The sequence below is a fragment of the Lacerta agilis genome, chromosome 3 (genome assembly GCF_009819535.1).
Source record: "Lacerta agilis isolate rLacAgi1 chromosome 3, rLacAgi1.pri, whole genome shotgun sequence".
Classification (NCBI taxonomy): Eukaryota; Metazoa; Chordata; class Lepidosauria; order Squamata; family Lacertidae; genus Lacerta; species Lacerta agilis.
The window spans coordinates 80,669,976-80,694,841 of record NC_046314.1 but is presented as its reverse complement, the minus strand read 5'-3'; the positions used below and the strand labels follow the sequence as shown (position 1 = coordinate 80,694,841).

At 43.6% G+C, this 24,866-nt stretch overlaps 3 protein-coding genes across 4 annotated transcripts in view; 2 read left to right on the top strand and 1 right to left on the bottom strand.

Moving 5' to 3' along the window:
- XPO5 (exportin 5) overlaps window positions 1-3,820 on the top strand; it is a 49,109-nt gene extending 45,289 nt beyond the window's left edge. Inside the window, exons 28-32 of the mRNA XM_033144524.1 lie at window positions 52-134; window positions 569-676; window positions 856-996; window positions 1,183-1,347; window positions 2,323-3,820. Of these exons, the coding sequence (XP_033000415.1) occupies window positions 52-134; window positions 569-676; window positions 856-996; window positions 1,183-1,347; window positions 2,323-2,460 (635 nt within the window). The 3' untranslated portion in view covers window positions 2,461-3,820. The remainder of the gene's footprint in view (window positions 1-51; window positions 135-568; window positions 677-855; window positions 997-1,182; window positions 1,348-2,322) is intronic.
- Window positions 3,821-4,421: 601 nt separating this feature from the next.
- On the bottom strand, window positions 4,422-13,906 carry POLR1C (RNA polymerase I and III subunit C). 2 transcript variants are annotated; one of them, XM_033144523.1, is made up of 9 exons: window positions 13,888-13,906; window positions 12,450-12,521; window positions 10,857-10,964; window positions 8,915-9,047; window positions 8,291-8,407; window positions 7,900-8,049; window positions 6,281-6,430; window positions 5,460-5,576; window positions 4,422-4,866 (listed from the first exon to the last, which is right to left on the bottom strand). In XM_033144523.1, exons 3-9 carry the CDS (start codon window positions 10,938-10,940, stop codon window positions 4,748-4,750), a joined length of 870 nt encoding a protein of 289 aa, XP_033000414.1. In that variant the 5' UTR covers window positions 10,941-10,964; window positions 12,450-12,521; window positions 13,888-13,906; the 3' UTR covers window positions 4,422-4,747. The 2 variants fall into 2 exon arrangements, with proteins under 2 accessions (XP_033000414.1, XP_033000413.1); XM_033144522.1 differs by lacking the exon at window positions 13,888-13,906 and adding an exon at window positions 13,572-13,682.
- A 155-nt stretch (window positions 13,907-14,061) lies between these two features.
- On the top strand, window positions 14,062-22,967 carry YIPF3 (Yip1 domain family member 3). Its single transcript, XM_033144521.1, has 9 exons — window positions 14,062-14,310; window positions 16,064-16,264; window positions 17,654-17,760; window positions 18,961-19,006; window positions 19,337-19,429; window positions 19,663-19,794; window positions 20,430-20,543; window positions 21,662-21,785; window positions 22,749-22,967. The coding sequence occupies exons 1-9, from the start codon at window positions 14,215-14,217 to the stop codon at window positions 22,868-22,870; spliced, it is 1,035 nt and encodes a 344-aa protein (XP_033000412.1). The 5' UTR covers window positions 14,062-14,214; the 3' UTR covers window positions 22,871-22,967.
- Window positions 22,968-24,866: the final 1,899 nt, after the last annotated feature.

Sequence of the window (24,866 nt, the reverse complement as noted above, 5' to 3'; positions counted from 1 at the left end):
GAAGCTGAGGTGCCATGAAGATGTATTCACGTTGCCTTTTTCCCCCCGTAGATGAGGAGATGATGTCCACAGAGGTGACTCCACCATCTAATTCTGAGCTCTCTGAATTGGGCAAGTGTTTGATGAAGCAAGAGGTAAGGAAGCTGAGCTTCCATTACTTCCCCATGTTGTGTGCACATTTTGAAAGAGACTTTCCTTTAGTAGACCCTTCTAAGCCTAAAACAGAGCTCTGAACTTTTATTGGAGAAACCCTTTCTCCTTAGAAATTCAGTAACAGTTGTGAGCTTCAGTCAGCCAAATGTGCCCTCCGCATATCAAGGTTCGTGGGCAAATCTGAGTCCGAGATGGCCGATTGTCCTGGACGAACTGGAGGGGCATCAGGGAACTTTCATGGCTGATATGATCATAAATCCTTAAAGGAAGGAGCTTTTGGACATTTTCAGCCTTTTTTACTTAGACCTTCCTCAACATCACAGCACATTGTACAATACTTACACTCAAGAGCCTTTGTTCTCAGGAACCAAGAACAAATCTCACAAGCTGCCACGTCTGTCTTTTCTCTCTCCAGAATGTCTGCAGTGCACTGCTGATTACAGCCTTCACATCCCTTTCATGGAAGGATACATTGTCCTGCCAAAGAACCACCACAAATCTGTGCTGGCCGCTGCTCAAAGAGGTACTTCCATTACAGGGGCTAGTAGGGTGGAGTGTGGTGAAGATGAATGTGGCCAAGAGTTAGTGATTCTTTTTGGGCACAGTGTGCATAGTATGAGTGAGTTGTGGAAATCACCTTTTCTGGGAAGGTGGGTAGAATCTGGGTTATCATCTTGCTACACGTTCATCTTTCCGCTGTAGGTGCTTACAAAGAACTTGATGATTCCTGAAGCAGTGAGCTGGTTTTTCACAAGTGTACTGACAGGTTTACAAACACATGGGCAACACGATGGGTGTATGGCAGCTCTCGTTCATTTGGCTTTCCAGATATATGAGACTTTGGTAAGGAAATGCAGAAGGAATTTCTTTTTCTCTCTCTATCTGCTGCCATCTTTGAGGATTAGTGGTGATGCAAGCCCACTGAACCAACCCCTGTGACCCGATTTGGATGAGGGAGGGGGGCTCTTAATTTCCCAGGGCTTGTGTGTTGGTTTTGTTCTGGTAACGATCCTTGTTTGCTACTTGAAGCGTCCACGGTATGCTGAGCTGAAAGCAGTGATGGAACAGATTCCAGAAATTCAGAAAGACTCCCTGGAACAGTTTGATTCCAAGCTACTCAACGTAACGCTGCAGAAAGTAACAGACAAGCGCCGGAAGGACCATTTTAAACGCCTGATTGCAGGCTGCATAGGGGTAGGTCGTGGTATCAAGCAGCACAGAAACAGCTATCTTTCCTACCTCCAGGGGGGGGGGATGAACCATGTTGTTGTTTTCATTTATTAATTACTTCCCATGAGGCATCCCAAAGCAATTTACAACTCTCTACCTAGGCTACTGTTAGATCAGTGACACAGCTTTTTTTAGCCTATTAGTCCTGACTCTAGGTCCTACCAGCCTCTGGTTAGTCACAATGGTAGCAAAACTCAAATGCCTTTCTCTTGAGGTCTAGTTCTCTTAAAAAACAAGGACCTAGGCATGTATTGGCTGCATGGATAAGTATAAAGCTTCAGTGTGAGATCCACTGTGGTGTACTTGTTAGAGAGTATTGGACTAGGACTTGGGAGACCCATGTGCAAAAACCCCACTCAGCCATGAAACTCATGGAGTGACCTTGGGCCTGTTGCTCTCTCCCAACCTAATGTACTCACAGGATTGTTGGGAGGATAAAATGAGGAGGCGGAGAACCATATTTGCCACCTAAAGCTCCTTGGAGGAAAGATGGGATATAGTAGTAGTAATAGTATCACAGTTTGAAAGCACAATATGCTGATCTTTAGAGCAAAGGTTAAAAGTACCTCTCTCATAGCCTGTGATCGGTGGCAGGCCAACGGTTAAGAATGCATTAGCCGGGAGAAAAGTCATTAGCAAAGACAGCATTTTGTTGCTGGCATGAAGCAAGCAAATTCTTTTTTTCAACAGAACTGGTAGAAGGATGTTGGCAAGGCTTAAAGTACCTTACAGGCACTTGAATTGGCTTTGACCTTATCATGGCTCTACCACCAGTAGCCCAGGAAGGTTGAGTTGTTACAATCTCACAATTAAAGGGATGTGGCAAAATGAAAGGCTTGTATTGGCATGGGAGATATTTTACTTTTTCAGCAGAGGAAATTCTACTGGAGTTATTGTGCATGTGCAATGCCTAATAGAGACTTCTCTTGTTCCTTACAGAAGCCCCTGGGAGAGCAATTTAGGAAGGAAGTTCATATCAGAAACCTTCCCTCTCTTTTCAAAGTGGTGAAGGCAGCCCTGGATAAAGATCCATTGGATAAGGAAGATGGAACCCTCATTGCGCTCTTTGAGCAATAGAAGCTCAGGACACTTTCACTACCCCCTTTTCTATTCTGTGTTCTTTCACAGTAGCCATTTGCCTTCTTTGTCTACTCTTCCCCGTGTTTAGAGTCAGCTCTCTCACTGGCCCCCCAACTCTTTCTGCTTGGGAGGTTGGAGGATTGAGTTCATCCCATCCCATCTACTACACAAAACCTGTTGGGATTTCCCCATCTCCATTTGCAGCTTTATTGCACAACCTCATTTTCCTTGGATGGAGCCTAGCCATTCAGCCCTATCAATCAGTGGACCAGTTCTGTAGGAACTAACTTTCACATGGGCACACAATGCTTTTCCAGCAAAGGCAGCATGCTGCCAGATCTCCACTATGTCTTCAATCAGGATCCCTGCACTGTGGCTGCCTCAATATGGCACTACCAGAGGACTCGTCTGCTTCCCTTTGGAAAGCCCCAGCTCTCCCAAGTTAACACAAGTCTGCACACTGAGCATTGGTGAACCCGCCAAGTCTCGGCTGACTTCATGTTTCTCTAGAGAAGCAGCACTCTGCCATATATCCCACCAAACCAGAGACAGTTCAGGAACTGGTGAAATCTTTACTGTCAGTTTGGCTCAGCCGTACCTCAGGAAGCCTGAAGTGAACTATCGGTCCTCATTTGGCCTAAGAACATTATCAAAATTGTATCCTAGCTTGAACTCTGGTCTTTGTTGTCAGAAGTCCGAGTACTGTAGACGACAATAGCCCAGGGATACTTTGTGCTGGTCTGAAATACTTAGGATGAAATGCTGCATTTGGGGGTGCAGCAGCAGAGTTCTGGATTATTCTCTGCAGTGCCTGATGGTTCAAAATGCCTCCCAATCGGGCCTTAAAGTAGATTTGGGTTTGGTTGTATAGCATAGGATTCCTAGCCCGCTTTAAAGTTTAAATCTGAAATTTATCCTTCAGCACTAATTTGGTCTTTGCTTAACAACTGCCGCAGTAGTTTAGCTGGAGATGCAAAAGAATGTTCATTGGAGAGAAGTATGTTTTTAAGTGGCTTTGCAGCGCATAGATCTGGTCACATTAATAGAAAAGTGTGAAGGAAGCAGGCCTTAAGCTGGTGTTCAGATCCTTACTAGTACCCCCAACTCTACTCCAACTTCTGTTTACCCTCTTAAAGGCTTGATCTCAGTGTAACTTTATTAAAACAAAACTGCCACGACATAGCATTGAAGTCTAGCCTAACTGTATTTATTGTGTCATGAGTATATTTTTAATTTTCTGTGGCCATAATAGAAAAAAATAAGGGGTTTTGGTAGAGATGTTGTATCTAAAGATGTCTCCAATCAATTGTGATACACCTCCGAATGTCAATAAAGCTCTTTCAGTTTTATACATAAATTCTTGGTCCTGGGTTTATTCTCACTAATTTGCAGTTAGTTCTCAATGAAGCAACTCTTCTCATGTTTGAATTTTACAGCAGCTTTTTTACTATGGCAAAACTTCTATAGTTCAAAAGCTGCAAGATTACATTTTCAGCTGGAAAGCTCACAAAAGCTATTTAGACTAACATTCAAAGGTAAAGTTCATAGCTAAAATTATCTTGGCTATTCATTCTGAAAATGGGGTAAATACCAGTCCCTTAAGTATACAGTTTGTCACGCTCCTCAACAGTTGAAATTGCTAAACTACATATAAGCTATTAGATCAATAATCAGCCCAACTGCACCTCTGTTCATGTATTAAAATTAAGCAGTTAAAGATTTTTAAAAATCAGCTTACTCCATAGGCAGTTGAGCCCTCAAAAATTATTTAATAAATAACAGAGCAGCTCAATGACACCATATTTTTTAAGAATTCTGCTATTTGAGTGGCAGAAGAATCATAGGCATTAGACCTTATTGTGTAGCACCTTTGAGATTATCCATCAATACACGTCAGTGGAAAGTTAATGGCAATTCTCAGAAAGGGTGGTCCTGTTACAGGTCTTACGTAGTCTTTAAAAAAGCAACTTAGAAGATATTGCAATTGCTGGAGCCTACCCATCTTCTGCTTGCAGGATATTTTTTATCCACTTATGATATATCTGGCAAATTTGGTCTTTGCAATAGTGGCATCACATATCCCTGCCTTTTCAGCCACATCTCAAATTGAGTGCCACAAAAGTAAAAGGTACGCAGCCACTTGCTTCAGTCTTTCACATCTGTGGTAGAGGGTCCATTTCTCCTTGTCTATTGACCCAGACTTGGTTGACGCCCTCCTTCATGACACAGCTGCAGTGATCCCAACCAAGTGAATCCTTATGCTGAACTTTTCAGAAAGGAAAACTTATTTCTTTTGGATGAATTTAAGCTCCTCCAGGAACTGCTGACACTTTCCTATCAATACCTTGATTGCTTCACTCATCAGCACATCTGGAGGCAAGACACCTGTTGACTCAACAGAAACTGAAGAAACAGGACAGAATTAGATCCAAGGTAGCCAGTTTAATAACTCAAAATATATATTAAAAAACCTACCCCAAAACATGCTCCAGACAAGGCAATTCAATTGAGAACATAATCCCTCAATAGACAGCATTGCACTGTGTGGTCCTATGCTCTTTTTAATAACCCTAAGAATTCAGAACAGCCTTAACATCCAGTGGGGGGGGGGGTGAAAGAGAGGACATTTCTGCTCTTTGAAAATCTTTTTTACTTTTACTGTTTTTAGATTTTTAAGCACAGTTGAGGGATAAGTTTAACGTTTGAAGACTGAAATCTGGTGCTAAATCTGCAATCCCGACTATTCAGAAATACGGTAACTCGTATTTATGACTTACTCTCAGGTAGGTGGAATTAGGTTGAAGCCTTACTCAGCTAAAATGATTGCCAACTTTGTTTCACATCAATACATAAACAGATTTTATATAGAACTATAGGTAAAAGCATAGAAAACTACTTGAGGCCCCTTAAGACGCATGACTACCACCCACAGTTACTACATATAGTAAAAGGTCACAGAAAGGGGCAGCAACAGAAGCATTTGAAGGTTTACTCACAGATATAGTGATCTCGCACCCGAGCCAAGCGCACAAGGTTTTTCAGGTCATTGTGACGAAAAATTTCTCTACTAAATGTGTCCAATCTAGCGTTAGCCACTCTTGCCACTTTTTGCCCTAGAGAAACAGACAGACACTTAAGATGCAAAAGAGGTATGCTAATATGTTTACTGAACCTTCCCCAAAGACAAGGGGCATATATTCTAATGAGAAAACAGTTTCAAAGCATTTCCTCAAGGCCAGAGCAGTGGGGCCAAAGGTGGCATTTTCCAGGCTAGCCAGAGGGCAATTACAGTTTAATCTTATTATGCACAACAACAGGCCTCAGGGGAATTTTACTCCCCAAGTATGTGTGCATAAATGGTATTACTATTTTAAGGAACCCACCAAGACCTCAAAGACAGTTTTCACCAGCTAAAATTATCCTGACAGGTTGATGGTCAGATAACATAGGATCCCTGAATCATTGTGCAGACAAGCAGAAGGAAAGAATCACAGCCCCAAGTTTTCAATTTCTACAAACCACACTCGACAAAACACCTGGGGGCAAGGTGCTGTAGGCCAGAAATGAGACCTCAGAAGAATACACATTTACCCAGACTTGGTATAGAGATGGGGTATCAGCCTTTCTGGTTTTCTCATCTCAATAAACATAGCCTCTGATTTTTGGAGTCTAGGGTAGAGATTGGCCCTCCAGAAACTGTTGGATGCAAAGTCTCATCAGTCCCAGTCAGCATGGTAAAGTCAGAGATGATGGGAGTGACAGTCTAACAGCTTCTGGAGGGTCACAGAGTCCTCAAAGGGGAGGAGGCACAAAATACCTTTGATTTCCTGGACCTCAATAACCCCAGCAGAAAAGCAGTTCTTCAGCCTCTCAGCTGCTTCTCCTTCGATAGGCTGTAGTAGAGTGATTTCTGGCAAAAGCCGGTAACTGGCTGTAGCCACTGGAGAAAACTTTGCATGGTCTTTACCTGAGTAAAGAGAGTGTTCATTAACAAAAAAATTGGGGAGGGATAGTCAGTGAGAAACCTGAAACCAAGTTGTTTTTCTTTAATCAGCCGCCTAAACTTATATACACAGCCAGTTCATTGGTGGTTAGCAATTCAAATTACCTGCACTAACCCAAACAGGTTAGAAATCAGGTCATTTGGAATTCAAAACAGAGAAAGAATGTATTTCTGTTGCCTCATGATGAACCACACACATACTGTACAGACTTTCATTAGCTGCAGAGACATCCTTTGATATCCATTCGCTTGTGCAACAGGGCTTTCAGTTTCTCCTCTCCCACTGCAGTAGCCCAGGCAGCTGCCCCCTAAAATCTGCTCCAGAGAGTCACCCAATCTCTGGATTGGTGGAGGGTAGATGGGTGGACTCTATTTGAAAGACCTCCACCCTTCAGCATCAGGCAGAGTGTTCACAGTACCTAGTTACATAAAGCCATCAGTATCTTTTAAGCTAGGAAAGCCCTTGCTAACTAATTTGAGTTTCCAGTACAGTGGTACCTTGGTTCTTGAACTTGATCCATTCCAGGAGTCTGTTCGGCTCTCGAAAGCGCTTGAAAACCAAGGCGCGGCTTCCGATTGGCTGCAGGAGCTTCCTGTACTCAAGCAGAAGTCGCATCGGACGTTCAGCATTCGAAAAACATTCGAAAACCAGAACACTTCCGGGTTTTTGGTGTTCAGGAGCAGATTTGTTAATCAGCTAAGCCGTTCAAGAACCAAGGTACCACTGTACCTATGCTAATCCAGATTGATTCAAATGATTCGGAAAGGTAGAATTTATACCTGACATGTCAAACTGGTAACAAGGCTGATTAACATGTCACATTCCTAGACACAACAAGCACTACTACTTTCCCTCCAAAGCTACGTATAAGTATCTAAGGTTGATTGGTCAACCTAAGTTCTAGGATGCTTTTCCCTGGATGTTCCACACAATTTAATCTTTTACCTTATGAAAATGGAAGCCTATAGTACCAGTCCTGCCAATGTAGATACGATTTCCATGAATGGTGTGCCATCTTCAACCATCCTCAAAATACTGATATTTGGTTGTTCAGGCGGCAACCTTTTTAGGTGCATCCAATTGATGTGCAATGGCAGACAGGAGCCAGGAAAGTAACCCCTGCACGAAAAGGTCACCGCCTGTACTTTACACAGCCCAAAGGTCACAGGCAGATCTTTAGCAATGCAAAGAGGTGAGAACTGCAAGGCCTCACCATGGATCAGAGACAAGTTTCTTCCTTAAAGCGAAGGCAAACTACTGAAGAACCCAGAATTCCCATTCCAACAAACCAGACATCCTATCCTCTTGTAAGAAGGATCCTAGCAAAACACGTCCTGTAAGTCACAAAGGAGCAAATACTAGCCAAACCCAGAAATCTCAGTGGTCCCATGCCCCACATTTCCAAAAAGTTTGCCAACTCGAACTGCCTCACCAATGCCTTTGACACAGTGCATAAGTACATCAATCTCTTGGCCGGGCCGCAGCTGGGCAATGAGGATGTCATCATGTACAGGACGGAACTTGGCATTCATGTTGTCGGCTTGAGAGCCCAGTGGCACCCATTCCATGTGCTTGCTGTAAACTGAAAAAAGAAAAGGCCAAAAAAGAGTTGCATCTGTAACAAGGCAGACAACTGAATCAACTCTTAACTCCTCTCTCCACAAAAGGAAAAAAACAATAGGCTGGAAGCTGGGGAAGGCATAAAGCAATTAATATTGCAAAGCAGGCTCTGGTGTCATTTCAGACCTTCATGAGTGGGAGAGCAAGGGGACTGGGGTTTGTCTCTCTCATGACACTAATAGCAGAAGAAGGAGCAGCTTTACCTTTATGGTTGATATACAGTTCGTTAGGGTCAGACGATTCCTTGGCTGCCTGAGGATTCCTGCAGCACTTTATTTTCAACTGGAATTGCAGAGTGTTAATTTCATCACATTCGTCTTCTGCAAAAGGAACGGAAGAATAAACTGAAGTTACCCTGAGCAACTGCTGCTTTCACTGGATGCACAGGTTCTTCTGGTGCAGGGGATGGCTAATCTTTTTGGAGGCCAAGCATTGGATTGGCCCACAGTCAACCACTGGAGGCCCAAAGTCAAAGTGGGTGTGGTCAAAGTGGGTGTGGCCAACTTCTAAGGGACGCCTTTTTTAAAAGACACATTTTGTTGGGGCCCAAATACCTTTCGGCATGACACAATCACAGCAGTGGAGTCATGGGAGTGGTTAGTAAAATAAAAATACATTTTTTTACTGGACAAATTGCGGAGCCTTTTGAGAAGGCTACAAAAATCCTTTTGGCATTGTAATTATCACGGTGGGAAGGGAACAGTAAAAAATAAATAAATTGGGGGGGGTTCTTAGTGGGCTGTATGCAGCCTGTAGACTAGCCACCATTGTTTTAATGTCTAGTAAGTCTATCCTAGCCAATGGGATCTTCCACAAATTCTTCTCACCTTCACTCTTGTATTCAAAGAGACGAGGATCTGCACAGATAGGGATCAGTCCCAAACGATGAGCTAGAATTTCATCCTGCACAATGGAGGTGTTATTGTACACAAAGACCTTCTCTATGGCCATGGTTGGCACCTAAGCAAGAGTAAAAATTAAAAAAGGTCGTTTCAAAACGATATCCAGGCACATTTCCTCTCAAAGCAGCAGTCCTCAATAAACAGCTGCAGCAATCATTTCAGCCCTACCTACATTGAAAGAGTCCGTTGTGTGGCTGCTCCTAAAGACACTAGCTCTGGAACCTTTGGCTTGGAACAGGTATCAACCAGAATACCCCTTTTGGGGGAAGCTGGTGGAGAGGGCCATGTTGGGGCAGCTGCAGGCACTCTTGAAGGGCAACTTGGGACCAGTTTGCCTACGGGATCACCTTACCCCACATGTGCCCACTCGACCCCTTCAAATGGCGAAATTGGAACTACTAGAGATGCTACGTAATACCCATTTGAAAGAACTTGGTTGTTTAGTGTGGCAGCACCTGTACTTTGGAACTTCCTGTGCCTGCAAAAAATATTCTTGTTTAGATAAGCCCAGCCAGGTGCTTAGGAAGCTAGGGTGATTTTAATCTATTTCCATGTTTTAACCTTTGTGTGTTTTAAAGTATGGCTGTGATTTTTTCTCGGTTTTGTTGTTTTATCTTTTTGTAAACTGTTTTTCAGGTTCTTTTACAATTAATTTTACAATTTTACAATTAAGTGGTGTATAAATAAAATGAAAGTTTGTTTAAAACTTCACTATTGGATTTTAAATTGCTTTAACCTGCCCTAGAACCATATGGTAAAATGTGGGTAAGAAATCAAGTAAAATTGATAGATGAGGACCAGTTTAGTGCATTGATGAGGACGCTGGGCCAGGATGTTTGTCTACAACTCACCATTAGCAAATTCATCAAGGATGGTTTAAAATATTACCAAGGCGTATTATTTTGAGAATGAGCTTGTGTGATTCAGCAAGTGGCCTATCTACTCCATTAGTCTGTTTGCAACAAAGACTAGCCAGGTGCAGCCAAAAATCTCATAAGCAGGGATGCCACCATTCATTGTTAGTATGCAATGCAGGGGACTAAGATTTATACTGCTTCTAAATACAGAAAAATTAGCAGGAGTCTTGTGGCACCTTAAATATTACATCAAATGTATTATGGAATTAAGCTTTCATAGACTAGCTCAGTTGGTTTGAGCATTGATAGCTCAGTTAGTTAGAGGGTGGTGCTGATAATGCCGAGGTCGCAAGTTCAATCTCCATATGGGACACCTGCATATTCCTGCAATGTAGGAGGTTGGACTAGATGATTCTCAGGATCCCTTGCAACCCTACCATTTCTATGACTCAAACTCATATCATAAGAATTTGAAGGTTTTGTGTAGTCACATTGGCCAAGAGCTGCTCCTCGATCCATGCTCTATGAAAGTGCCTAACACCAATGACCACTGACACATCTAACACTAATAATCTGATTTATACAAATTATCCCCAAAGACTAAACAATCTATACACAGCACCAAGCTTGCTATTCCAGACAACAGTTTTTCTAGATTCTAATGGCATCTTAAATTCATGAATGTCTGCTTGATTTCCATAACAGAGAAGTATATTTTAAACATTGCAACGTTCAGAAAAGTTTCTATAGTTCTCAAGGCCTCCCATCTCATTTTGCCCACATTAGAGCCTTAAACTAACCTGCTCAACAGATTTCCTCCCCCCCCCCAACATATTTTTGTATATTTTTCAGGGCAATCTGAAATACATTTATTGTATATTCTAAAACAACTCCATTCTGGCCTTTTTGTACTTGTAGAAAGGAGTAGCAGCCAAACCTGGACAATAATGTTCAACTAAAGGATTATCTTGCAAGTGTCTTATTTGTGGCTTGGGAAGAGAAATGGATACCTCAGCAAGCAAGATGCGTCGGAAGGCATTAGCAATGGCAGCATCAATCCCCACCATGTCAAATTCCAGAGTGCTTTCGTCCATGTGCGTCACATCTACTCTGAAGTTCTGTTGGGGACAAGGACAAATGTTCAAAATAGACATTGTTTGTAGGCTTAATGTGATAAAAATGCCATGGCTGGTGCTCACTGGGACCCGTAGGGTGGAAGGCAAGGAGTCCAACAGTAGGTGACACCAGAGCCAATGTCAGAGAGAACCAACTAATTTTAGGTTTGCTACTATCCACCTCCCTGCTGAGTCATACAAGGACAACACAGAGACCAAGAAGGAGGAGGTTCATGGCCAGTGCCACCCCCTGGACTGGTTGTAAGGAAGAAGGCAGGCAGGTGAGGACTGGTTCGGGGTTAGGTGAGCTAGGTGGGGCAGTGCCATATTTCTTCTAAGAGACCACTCTCCACTGACAACAGTGCAATACGATACAACAGCGTAAAAACTTAATGACAGAATGGGCAAAGGGCAAAGCAGCATCATTCTCAACAAACCTCAAGCTAGGATGCACTTTTTCATTTGTGTACCTTTAAAAAGCCTCCTGCAGCATACTTTAAACCCACAGCCCAGGTGCATAGTGTCCAACTAGGCTGACAGCATTTATGAATTCTTGCTACTGTCTGAACAAAGCTACGAATCATTCCTAACCACTGGCCATGCTGGCTGGAGTGATGAGATTTTTGCTCTCAAACATCTAGATGCGATGAGGCTGGAAAAGGTTGACCTAGAAAGACAGGATATTCCACAACCCTACAGGTTGCTATTGTTGCATGCCCCCACAATCACTGAGTGATGCAAGATTCCAGGGGTTTAGGTGCTTACCCAGGGTTCATGTTTCCTTTTGGAAATGAAGCACAGTGGAGATTGTGGTGCCTTTACAATATATGGTTTATTTACACATATATACAACCTGAGCCTACAATGGAGGGTCTTGTTTTTCCCATAGTCGCAGACTTAGATTCAATCAAAAATCAAACATTGTTCTCAAACGTTGTTATGACTCTCCCTCCATCTTACTGCTGTAGTTCTATGTCACCTCACTGCCAACTCTCAATTCTTGCTTTTGTCTTTTTCCAGTTACCAGTCAGTTGAGGGAGGGCATCCATTTGCTGTCTCACACAGATCCACTTTCCTTTGTTTCTCTTAACAGCCCATCACACTGGCTATCACCTCAACACAGGAAGCTAGCCTAGCTTATATTTTAACACTTGCTGGATCCAGGGGTTAGAGGGGAGCTGCATATAGCCTTCTTCCTCCCACCCCAAATTCATAACAATATGAAGGACATCAGTAGCCACAAGAAAAAACCATTAAGAAGAGGTGGGAAACCTGGGGTTCTCCAGATGCGCATGGACTACAACTTCCATCATCCTTAACTATTGGCCATGCTGGCTGGGGCTGATGGATTTTAAGTCAAACAACATCTGGAGGGCCACAGGAGCGCCACTGGAGGGGGGATCCCTGGCCTAAAGGAAGCCAGCATTTTAGAATGTCCAATAGGAATATTTACTCCAACCCATTTACTTAAGCACCAATAGTACTCACCTTTTCAAACTTCTCCTTGTCCCAGGCATCATCATATCCAGAGTAATTCCCAGGAAAGTCTGTTGTGTGGACCTGGAAGAAGAAAAGACCACAGCTCAGTGGTATAGCATATAGCAGGGGTCAGCAACCTGTTTCAGCCGTGGGCCGGTCCACCATCCCTCAGAATATGTGGTGGGCTGGACTATATTTTTTTGGGGGGGGGGGGTGAAATGAACAAATTCCTATGCCCCACAAATAACCCAGAGATGCATTTTAAATAAAAGCACACATTCTACGCATGTAAAAACACCAGGCAGGCCCCACAAATAACCCAGAGATGCATTTTAAATAAAAGAACACGTTCTACTTATCTAAACACACGCTGATTCCCGGACCATCCGTGGGCTGGATTGATAAGGCGATTGGGCCGCATCCGGCCCACAGGCCTTAGGTTGCCTACCCCTGGCATATAGTTTGCACCCACAAGGTTCCAAGCTTAATCCCCAGCTAGAGCTAGGAAAGGCTCTTGTCTGAAACCCTGGAGAGTCACTGCCAGCCAAAGTATATGATACTGAGCTAGACAGACCCAGGGTCTGAGTCAAGGTAAGGCAGATTCAGATGTTCAAATGGCAGAACGAGTGGTAGATATTCACTTTACGTAGGTATCTGGAGCACAAATGGAGAGGGCAGAATTCACACGTGTGTGTTACTGGTCATCTAACGATGGCCCAATAAGTCGACTTGCATGTGGAAAACAGGCAAAACTTCCCAAGCATCTCAGACACATCACTTTATGTCTAACACATCACTTTGTTTTTAATGAAGCCACTTCATATATGCCAACCAAAAGATGTTTTCTGTATCAGTACGGTATTTTAGTAGGATTTTTGCATTGGGTTTTTGTTTTGTAATGGACACCAGTCATTAAAAAGACAGTATATATTAAATAAATACATATGAATCGTTGAACAGGAACTACGCCTGTCCACACCAAAGACTGGCGGCACGCGCACGCAACACGCATCTCTCTACCCGTGTATCCCTTCCAGTCCCCATGAAGCCCCACACTCAGCCCTTTAGCTACCTCCACTTCGGGACCAGAGGCTGTCGCTCCTCCGGCACCTTTCCCGCTCTTTGACTTACGTTGCGGACGCCAAACTCGCCCAGGACCACCCGGCTCCGCATCTCTTCCACGCTCCTGGACGCCGCCATCTTCCCCTCCAATGGCTGCGGAAGAATCAGGCAGCGGCGCACGGCGCCGAGTTTTGTTTTCAGGAGGAAGGCGGGGGGAGAGCAAAGCTTTCTGCGTCACGTGATACGGGCCAGCCTATGGCTAAGGCACATTCATAGACCGAAAGGAAAACACGTTGCTCGCGTTCAACCTGCCATGTTGTTCGTGGCGTCAAAAACGCTCTTTGTCTCGTTTTGGAGCTGAATACATATTGGCCTCGGGTGCTACCTGTTAGGCTTTTCTTTTCCTCTCTGTCCGTCTCTCACGGCTCGCGGCTTCATAGGTCCCTCCTTGGGTAACCTAGACCGGAGCAACCAAGATGGCGCAAATTATAGGTCGCCTGTCACGAAATGTCGCGAGAGCTCCTAAGTCTCCACGTCCTCAGCTTGGCTGGGACGGTCCATAACCTTATCGGGGAGGGTTGCCTTGGCTTCGTTACATCCGGGTCCCTCTCCCTGTATCTCCAGTCGGGGCCCTGGCTTCCTGTATCCTCCGCTAGTGGGGTGAGGAAGGAGGGCGGGCGCCTGCTCGCTCCCCGCAACTAGTGGCAGGAAGATGTCTGGACCCGGGGTGCCCACGGCCGCAGGCGCCGGAGGGGCGAGGAGTCCTGGGGCGGCGCCGGAGTGGGGAGCCTTCGAGGACAACATGCAGGTATGGGGAGGAGGGAGGAGGGAGGGGTGCAGGATAGAGCCCCATCCGCGACCGCTCTGGAGCCAGGTGTATGTACCCTGCAAGTTACGTTTGCTGCCCTGTTCCGGAGTAATTAATCCGGAGTAACTGCCACCCTTCACATAATCATGGAAATTTACCCCGATTCGGGGTAAAGCCATCAACCAACCCGCCAAGATGCTATGGGATTTCCAATATTAGATTAGGAATGGGGTAAACTGTAGACAGATCCAACCTCACAGATCAGCTTCAGTCCAAGTAAAAGAAAACACATAGGTGGCATTTATGCCTGCAACGTTTGGTTAGAATTACAAAAGAGGGAGATCTATCTATCTATGTATGTATTAAGACTAACCACAACAACCCACCAACCTGCTTCGAATGCTCTTCTACTTGAAAGTTAGGGGAAGTAGTGAGAAGTAGTAATTATTTTCTTAGCTGGCGGCTGTCAGTCAGGGGCGTACACCTCAGTCCTAACCATGTTTCCTCAGAAGTATGTTTTGTTGAATTCAGTGGGGCTTACTCCCAGGTAAGTAGGATTAAAATTGCAGCCATAAGTGGTAGTTGCTTGCCTCCAGCCCTGCTGGAGTTGATTTGAGACTGCCACATCTGGTATTGGAAGACTGCAGAATGTTTTTGGTTTTTAGCAATCTATATGTATATATCCAAAATGTACTTCAGGGAGGAAGAGGTTCAAGAGACAGCTATATATCCCGGTTTAAGGAGCTGATTGTCAGTTCTAGTTTCCAGGCATGGATGTCCGGTCTACCAATGTATTACTTATGGCTTCAGTCATAGAATCATAAACTTGTAGAGTTGGAAGACGTGCTGAGGGTCTTCTGGTCCAAACCCCCTGCAATGCAGGAATCTCCACTAAAGCATCCATTACAAATGGCCATTAAACCTCTGCTTAAAAACCTCTTGAGGGAGACCATTCCACTGTCAAAGAGCTCTTAGTGTGAGAAAGTTTTTCCTGAAGTTTAAGTTGGACCCATATACAGTATAATGTAGGGGAGGGGTGGGGAAGCAGCATCTTGCAAAATGTAAATTTTTGACTAGCAGGTATCAGAAAATTGTGTCACTATTTAGGTAAAATGTCATTAATTTTATGCTTTGTTAAGTTGTCCTATGAATGTTTATGCTTACAACATATTCAGAACTTCAGTAAAATAAAATCTCCACCTTGTGCCACAAGGATATCAAGGTGAGAGCAAGGCGAGGCTCCTTGAGAACGTTCCAGAGATGTGGGATTGTATCTGAGAAGGCCCTCTTCCTGATCATCAGGGCCTTGCTTTAAGCAGTGAGGGCACCCATAATTACTGTAGTGCACAGACTGGTTTAGGTGAGAGCAGTGTTAGAAACTGGGACAGAAACGCTAGGAGCCAAATGGCTTTTGGGACCTGGGTTGTGGCCGCCAAAACAGAATATCTAATCGCCATTTGCGGGGGGGGCACCACTTTTTATATATTATTTTAGTAAGCATTAATTAATACGCAATTCACATAAGTGACACATTGTTAATATCACATTTTAGCAGAAATTATTAATACATATTTAATTTGATGTTTACAATAAAAATACTGTTTATTGTTAAACTCCTTAACATATTGTCTGTCCTTAACATTTGCTTTGAGGCTTCAAAGCACATGCATTTCAGTAATCCTTGTGTGTCAGCCAGGTGCAAAAACTGGCACCTAGCTACCTTTAATGCTTTGCATATCTTTGCATTATTCAGGGCGGGGGCTCTGCTGTAATTGATATGGAAAATATGGATGATACATCTGGCTCCAGTTTTGAAGACATGGGTGAGATACACCAACGCATGAAGGAAGAAGAAGAGGTGGACGCAGAGGCGGCAGCTGCAGATGAGGAAGATGGCGAGTTCTTGGGAATGAAGGGCTTTAAGGGTCAGTTGGGTCGGCAAGTAGCTGATGAGGTAAGCTGCATTCTACCGGTACTTGGTTTGTTCTTGCTTCTCTGATGTGAAGAAGTTCTAAGGCCAGGAGACTGCTGGTTCCTGCAAGCTCATTGACTGTAATCCTCTAAGGACAATGATTGGCGTTTCTTCCAAAGCATAGTCTTGGGTTTTATGTTCACATTTGTCGTTCTCAGATGGACAACATATATTCTGTGATCTGCACATGGGCCACAGGCCTTGCTATACGTATGCAAGACAGTGCAGGCAGAACTGGATTTATAAAAAACCTATCACTCAAAATTAGATTTAGCTCCTGTTCTTTTAACCCACACAGTAGAAAACAGACCATTTATTTCTCTTCTGGTTGGAGAAACATAAGCTAGACTTGTAAACTTCTTTGACACCCTTTTTTTTTACAATCTAGCAGTAAATAAATAAATTTTATGAAAGTAATAACTGCATATCCCCCTGTCATGCTCCAGTCCAGGGGATTCCCTCCGGGTTAGAGTCTCAATCCCAAGAGGACGAAGCCTCTTCATGAAACACTCACTAAGGGCAGCAGGGTTGAAGGTGCAGCACAGGCCAAGTAAGCCTAAGTCAAGCACTGAAAATCAGTCCAGGTCCAAAATGTGATCCAGAGGCAAGGTCAGGCAACAGCCAAAGCTGAATATCACAGGAGTTCAGGCAAGGGAAAGGAGCTGAAGGGCTGCATTGTTTCCAATGAGGCTCAAGAGGGAGACCTTATATCTTGGCTTCCTAGACCACACCCTAACCACAACTGCTGGTAGTAAAGGAGTTCTGTGGGACTGCTTACTCACAAGTAGATGCTTCACAAGCTATGCCATGGCTCTGGGTCCAAAGACCCATGCTATGTCATCCCTCTTCAACTTGCCCCTTTTGGCACCAGCATTCTCAAGAACTGATGGGTGGCTTCACCTCCTCCTTTGACAGCTCCCAGGGTTCTTCAGCAGGGCCCCCTAAAAGGATCATCAGCACTGGTTCCTTGAGTCCCTGCCTGCTCCTCAAGGTCCTCAACCTGTGGACTGTCTGGTTAACTCTCCAACGGCTCCGTGCCTGGCACTGGGTCTGGCCAGGCATGACGCCTCCTCTATTGCACGATCTTGCATTCCTCGTGAGAAACTGAGCAAGAATCAGCAACGTGCCTGAGCCTTCTCCTCATTCATTTGCAGAGGTAGTAGTCTCTACCACCAGCTCCAGGCTACTGTCGTAACTTTCATAGCAGCATAAATTTCTGTTGCACAACTACAAAGATCACTGGTGTGTGGTGCATCCTAAAATATGGCATGAATGTTGATCCCTGTGCAAAAGCTGTAGAATTCAATGCAATAATCTAGTCATCAGCACTAAGAAAGGAGAGCTCAGTTTCTTACAATCTCTCTTTTCTAGATGTGGCAAGCAGGAAAGAGACAAGCCTCCAAGGCTTTCAATCTCTATGCTAACATTGATATCCTCAGACCTTACTTTGATGTTGAGCCAAACCAGGTTCGGAACAGGTAAGCAAATGGCAGGTTCTTCCTTCCACTTTTCCAGCTTTGCTGCTGTTTATTATGTTAATAACAGAAGCACACTTCATTTAAGAAAGCAATTCCCTGGCACCCCACATCTTTGTTATTAATAAGCTGGCTGTTCAGATCATAGAGACAAGTACCACACATCTGTTTTGCTTACCAGCCTTTTATAATGCAGCTTCTGGGGAGATGTTCAAGAATTCTCCTATCTGTGCTGTAATTTCTCAAACCATTTATTCCAAACTTTTTCATTTTCAATCTTTTGATGGTATTGCACAAGCAAAACAGGGCTGTGTAGTATCAGTTCAACAAATTGCTTAGCCTTGTGTGCCCTATCAAATGAATGTAAATCAGAGTTCCTTTAATCTGTCTGTACAATACGGATTATTAAAAGGCACAAACTGCTGTTGGGCTTCCTCTCTTGTACATGACTATTGAACTAACCACAGGAGGACAATTAAAAAGCTCCACTCCCAGTGCAAATTAGACAGGATCAGGGTTGTACATATCTCCCACCTACCAACCACCCCAGGCTTTGTATCCATTTTAGTGGCGTGCTGTGTGGATTATTTAATGAGAGTGGGGGTGTATCCCTGCTCTTGCCAACCCTCCCCTTGAACCTTGCCAATCACCTCTGCTACCTTTAGACCTCATCATACCCTCCCTCCCTCTCCTTAGACCTCCTCCTGCTCATACTGCCAGCCTCACTAGCAACACTATTTCAGCCTTAGCAGCAGCAGAGTGAGGAGGGAGGTGGTGGCAGAGCAGGATGGTTGCTGGGAAGCTGCCCTGTCCTGCCTGACAGTTCCTTCATGGTTCACCTGAACAACCCACCAACCTACCTCTGTCTCATTCCTCCACTCCCGTCTCATACTCCAGTGCTGCTACGATGTCCCAGCAGCTTTCAGAAGTCTGTCATCACACTCTGACACCAAGTGAACTGCAAAATGACAACATTACATTTTTATTGTAATGATGAAGCCTTCCATCATTAATGTTTTGATCTATAGCATCAGATCTGTCATAAGTTAATTTTTATTTATTAATTAATTAAATTTATAGCCTGATTTTGTTTGGCAGAGCTGCATGTGAATTTTAAATGAGATGTTTGTCCTAAAAGACCTTGTTGCTTGTTCATTTGTTCATAGCTATTAACTCTCTCGTGCACACCTTGTTCACATTCAGGTTGTTGGAATCTATGATACCTGTGAAGATGATTAATTTTCCTCAGGTGAGTTTGTGTGGTAGATAATAGGTTTAAGTTTTTTGTGTCAGAAGAGCAAGGAGCTTTTAAACTCAAAAGTGGGAGTTTAGATGGGGCTCTGCTTCACTTTCCCCCTCTCTAAAGCTGGTGAGGTACTCTACCTGTGTCCCAGTGCAAGTATGCATTGGTGTGTCCTCTCTGTTGAAGCTCTTTGGGGCAGCTTGACTGCTTTCCTATTCCAGATGTAGTGGGGCAATACTTTTGTAGTTCCCTTTCTGCATTTGTATTCCTCTTCACAAATTCATCTGAAATTAAAATCCCAGCAAACTGATCAATTACATCTTTCCTCTTTTATAGAAGATTGCTGGTGAACTTTATGGTCCCCTCATGCTGGTCTTCACATTGGTGGCCATCTTGCTTCATGGAATGAAGACATCTGATACTATCATTGTAAGCAAAGGAACTGGTTTTCCTGACATGTTCCTAGCCAGAGCCTTATTTAGCTTTTGAACTTTCTGCACAGGAGTGTTGAAGTATCTTAAACGTTCTATGGTGGGAGAGTTCTGTGTATGAGGTGCAAGTAATTACTACTACAGACTCCACTCCAGTTGAGTTACATGGCATTACTGCTTGATAGTCCCATTTCCAGTTTGCACCTCTAGCTTCTCTTGCTTTTTCAACAGAGGGAAGGCACATTGATGGGTACAGCAATTGGCACCTGTTTTGGTTATTGGATAGGCGTCTCCTCCTTCATCTACTTCCTGGCGTACTTGTGCAATGCTCAGATCACCATGGTCCAAATGTTGTCGCTATTGGTAAGTAAGAATAAGCTCTCTAACCAACTAATAGTCTCCGAGAGTGTCTAAAACAGGCCTGTGTAGTGATTAACCCTATAATATATTCAGACATGCGTTGGGCATAATCTGACATTTGTCTAATAGCTCTAGTAAAGTAAAGGTAAAGGGACCCCTGACCATTAGGTCCAGTCGTGTCTGACTCTGGGGTTGTGGCGCTCATCTCGCGTTACTGGCCGAGGGAGCCGGTGTACAGCTTCCAGGTCATGTGGCCAACATGACAAAGCCGCTTCTGCCGAACCAGAGCGGCACCTATTTATCTACTTGCACTTTTGACGTGCTTTCGAACTGCTAGGTGGGCAAGAGCTGGGACCAAGCAACAGGAGCTCACCCCATCGCAGGGATTCGAACCGCCGACCTTCTGATTAGTAAGCCCTAGGCTCTGTGGTTTAAACCACAGAGCCCCCCGTGTCCCCTAATAGCTCTAGTAGCCAGGCATAATTCTGACATTCAGCTGCAGTACATTGACTTGTACAGCTCCTGGCACTTTAGGCTGCGTCAGTGAGAAAATGTAGTCAGAATATACTGCTGCTTATGTTTGGGAGTTTTCACATGCCCTCATGCTTGTCTCTAATGGGTTCCCTTCCTACACACAGGGCTATGGACTTTTTGGGCACTGCATCACCCTCTTTGTCACCTACAACATCCACTTTCACTCCCTTTTTTATATCTTCTGGCTGGTGATTGGCGGCCTCTCCACATTAAGAATGGTGAGTAACATCATGTCATGCTTCATGCGTATCAGTTTTGAGGAGTTGTTCAGAGATATGTAAGAATTAGTAGCTGCATTTTCTCCCCCCACCCCCACTTCCTTCTCTATCCCTTTTTCTATTAGCATCCAGTAGATTGTGTATACCTGCCCTAGGTTATGAAATGTTTAACTCTTTCAACTGTATTATGCACTCATCAGCCATTGAATGCCTCCTTCAAAATTAGCACCTCTATCATTCCAAGTATGTTGACTGAATAGCATTAAAACCATATTATACAGTGGTTATTTCTGGTTGGATGGCACCTTGTATGCCTCCTTCTGCCAACTCCTGAGGTCAAACATACTGCTATGCTTTCGTTTGGACCACATCAGCGAGGCTGAGAGGGAGGGTCTTGTCATCTGGGCAGCCCAAGACCTCCATGCACGCTGCCCAGACTTGCGCTCCAGGGAGGTCATTTTGGTGCTGCTAACACAGTGGTTTGCCTTCGTCCCTGGAGGCACACTCCATTGTCTCTTGGGGCAGATGGATGCCAAAAACAATGGTGGCTACTTTAGCCGTCCATCAAATATACATAATTAAATACTAACAAAAGGTCTGGTGGAGGAAGTGCTTTTCTGACGCAGTTGAATCTCTCCCTGTTCCCCCCCCCCCCCCGGATCTGCTTTGGCTATAGGTAACGGGAGACTTGAAAGATGTTGTGTTTTGAAACTAAGGATCTCGTTTCCATTTCAGCACATAAGAACTGACTCTTGTTTAGTGGTGTGTGGATTCCCAAAGACCTCTGCTAACCTCATGCACCATTTTGTCATATCACTAGCTGGCAATAGCTGCTTCCTCAGCTTGGCATTGACATGTTGCCCATGAGATCTGGTTTAAATACCCAAACTCTGATGGCACTTGGAGGCACAGCTATAGGAATTATTTTAAGAAGGAATTGAGAGGTTTAAAAGTGCATTCATCCCTGTGAAACTAAAGCACACATCCCTGTACCTCTTAGGCCTGTGAATTCTGTGGGAAACATTGCCATAGGAAATGATAGCTCTGTTGCCTTATGCATTTGTACTTTGGGTTTTGTAGCCAGACTTTGAGAAACCTATGAGATCTGTCTTTCCTAGGTTGCTGTGTTGGTGTCACGCACAGTGGGGCATACCCAGCGACTCATCTTGTGTGGAGCGCTTGCTGCCCTGCACATGCTCTTCCTCCTTTATCTGCACTTTGCTTATCACAAGGTTGTAGAAGGTAAGAGAGAACAATACTGGGCTGTATGTTTTTTTGTTTTGGAAGCACACACTTCCAGCTGTTTGTTGTTTTTGCCCCGTTGAAATGAAGGCTTCAGAACTCTGTGAGAACATCACCCAAAGGATTCTCTGTTTTATGCCATGTCTTCCACTCCCTGTGAGCAGATCACTACTTGGATTTCATAAATTATATGGTCTGAGCCCCATTCCTCCTTTGAGACATTTCACACTTAATGGTTTTCCTGCAGAGCTGAAACTTCTGTACGTGGTAAATGTGCACTTTTGTCACAAGTGATGAATGCACAGGTGTATATGACATTATTTAAACTCAATAAGTAGCCCTCTCTCTCTCTCTCTTACACACACACACACACTCTCATGTTATATAAATAAAAGCAATGAATTCTGAGCCCCTAAAATGTCTGAGAGGGAGTAGATTCTGTTTGTGTTACTGAACTTGATCAGGTAGAGGCCTGCTTTTTGAGAAGCTTTGAGAGTTCACTGAAATAGTTTGCTATGTTAATGCTTGCATTCAACATCTTGTCATCTGCAACACTTGTACTGCTTATCATATCAAGTCCTGAACTTTATTCAGTCTGAACCAATAGCATTCTTGCATTGCCCCATCTCTGCCTTGGTGGGCAGAGTGAATCTGAGGCATGTTGCCCATGTACCAAAATGCTTTCCTAATGTCATCTGCTATGAAGAGCACAATGCTCAGCCACACCTTGATTCTGGAAGCTGGCTCTATACACAGTTCCATCTCAAGACCCACCGCTTCACTGAACTGCAGATTTGATGTGTATTGAGAAAAATAACATCCAGGAAAAGACATGCACACGTATAGGAGAAGGCTGAAGAAATTAATGCTGTGAAACAGCAAAGGGTGAAAGTAATATGAAACAAAACTGATTTAAGTACAGCCTACATTTAGTATTGACTAGCCCTGTTCCTTTTCTCACAGGCATCCTGGACACGTTGGAAGGACCCAACATCCCTCCTTTTCAGAGAGTTCCCAGAGACATTCCAGCTGTTTCCTCTGTGGTACTGAACATGACAACCAAAGCAGTTGGACTTAACTTATAGCCTTACAGACTCTGCTCTGCGGCCCCTGCCTCTACATAGGTCATGTACTCTGTTGCTGTTACTAGTGCTAAGGGACAAAGTAACGGGAGCAGGACCTGGTTTTATCTGCAGATCTCCCCTTGGAAGATCTTCTGCTTGGAGAGCAGCAGAAGAGAGAGAAGATGTATTTGTCTGGTTTGGGCCAGATTGTACTGGGCAGAGCTCTTTTTCTGGCCCACTTAGCTCAGATTGCATAGCTCATTCACTTTCCTCCATACACCCTTTGTTCTTGCTCTTGTCTCTTTAGCCTGTGTACTTGTAATCCTCTTCTTTGCTAAGGGAAGAATTAAATTTAATGGATGTCTGTTCTGAGCAATCTCTTCCATTGGACCCTCGTCATAAATTAAGAGCAGAGCAGATAGTTCTGTCCTGTTTGTTCTCCTGCTATGTTCTAAAATTCAACCAAAACTGGGGTTATAATTTCATTTGCCCAAGTTGCTTCCCTCAAGTGAGCAGCATTTGACTTTGATTGATGCAAACAATGGCAGGCTGTGAGCCCGTCCAGACCTTAGATTAATATGGGTGGTCAACCCTTTGTGCCTCTTTTAATTTCCATTCGTCCATGTAGTGTTCTCTCCCAACTGCTGCTGTCCCCCACACTTTCTCCTTCCTAAATCTGGAGATTTAGTCTAAGAATACAGATAAATTTGCATAAGAGCCTGAAAGGAATTAAGGGCAGAATTTAGCTACTTTTCAATAATAAGGAAAAAGTCATCATTTAAAAAGAAATACCGGTGGCACTGGCTTTTCTGATTAGAGTTATTAATACAGAATCAGTCTCTCTCTGGGTTCCTTATATAAATTGCAGAACAAAAGGACATAACCCACATATTCCATTTACTGAGTTGTATTATTGTAAATAATGGACATGACTAATTTAGGCACATTAATTTCAATAGGTCTCTGGATATAACATGTTTAGACACAGGCCTCTGATTGCACGGGAACAAAGATGTTCATTAAGCAGAATCTTATTAAATTGGCCAGTTAGTGAAGCAGAGAGCAGATCATTAAAACAAGTCAGCTTAAATGCTGTCCTATCTTTGTAATTAGTTAATGTTGACAAGTGTGAAGCCTTCACAGTTACATAATTAGGAATACTGCTTTGGAATAGTGGAGAGCAAGATTTAACAGCTGAAATTCTCAGATAAAAATCCAGATCTATTAATCTCTGGATAACAGAAAGCTGAGCCTTTTTTAGACCATAATTGCCATAACTAGTTAGGTTACATTTGCTGATACATGTGGCATGGTACATTCTATCCACAATTTCCACCAGAACACAAAGCACTTTAATTTATTTTTCTGCCCTGGTCTAATTCTCTCTTTTTTAAAGGAGCCAGTACATAATCAGGGATATAAAAAAGAGGGATTGAGATTCATTTATCAAGAAAAATAAAAAAGGTTTCTGTTTTTTGGGAAAAAAAATGGTATAAATAAAATGCAACTCTTAACACTAATGGATGTATCATGAATATTGAACCTTACAAATCCTTCTAAATTTCTAGTGCCTTTTCAGAATAATTACTGGGTTTCAATGTGATACGGCCAATGTTTCCTACAAAGTACCTTAGCCAGTAAGGGAATAAAACTTGCAATGGTGGTAAACCATTCTCACTTGTGGAAATTGGTGAAAACGGTAACATAATAGTTGGCTAGAAAAACGAACAGTTTTACCAGATTTACTGCCAGAAAAACGAACTGTTTTACCAGATTTGAAACTTATGTCTGCATGGGAGGGTTACCGCATTCTTTATTTTAAATAACCCAGCCATGTGGGAAACTATATGGGGGAGGGGGGGGGAGAAAGAGAATGGAAAATGCTGCTGTACCTTCCACATTGCCTATACTGCACACCAAAAGCCCAGCAGCCGACACATTGGACAGGTGGAAAGCTATACAGGTTGGGCTCAACTATCCAAATGAGTGTATGTACTCAAAATATTTTCTCTAATTT

Excerpts from the sequence above, each read along its gene's own strand:
- POLR1C (XM_033144522.1), bottom strand. The coding sequence starts at position 13,640 with ATGGCGGCGTCCAGGAGCGTGGAAGAGATGCGGAGCCGGGTGGTCCTG. Across the intron at positions 9,048-10,856 it reads GACGCATCTTGCTTGCTGAG|GTGCCAACCATGGCCATAGA; the intron begins GTATCCATTTCT and ends ACTCTTGCTTAG. Across the intron at positions 6,431-7,899 it reads GCACTGTGTCAAAGGCATTG|GTAAAGACCATGCAAAGTTT; the intron begins GTGAGGCAGTTC and ends CTCTTTACTCAG.
- YIPF3 (XM_033144521.1), top strand. The coding sequence starts at position 14,215 with ATGTCTGGACCCGGGGTGCCCACGGCCGCAGGCGCCGGAGGGGCGAGG. Across the intron at positions 14,311-16,063 it reads CCTTCGAGGACAACATGCAG|GGCGGGGGCTCTGCTGTAAT; the intron begins GTATGGGGAGGA and ends TGCATTATTCAG. Across the intron at positions 20,544-21,661 it reads GCCTCTCCACATTAAGAATG|GTTGCTGTGTTGGTGTCACG; the intron begins GTGAGTAACATC and ends TGTCTTTCCTAG.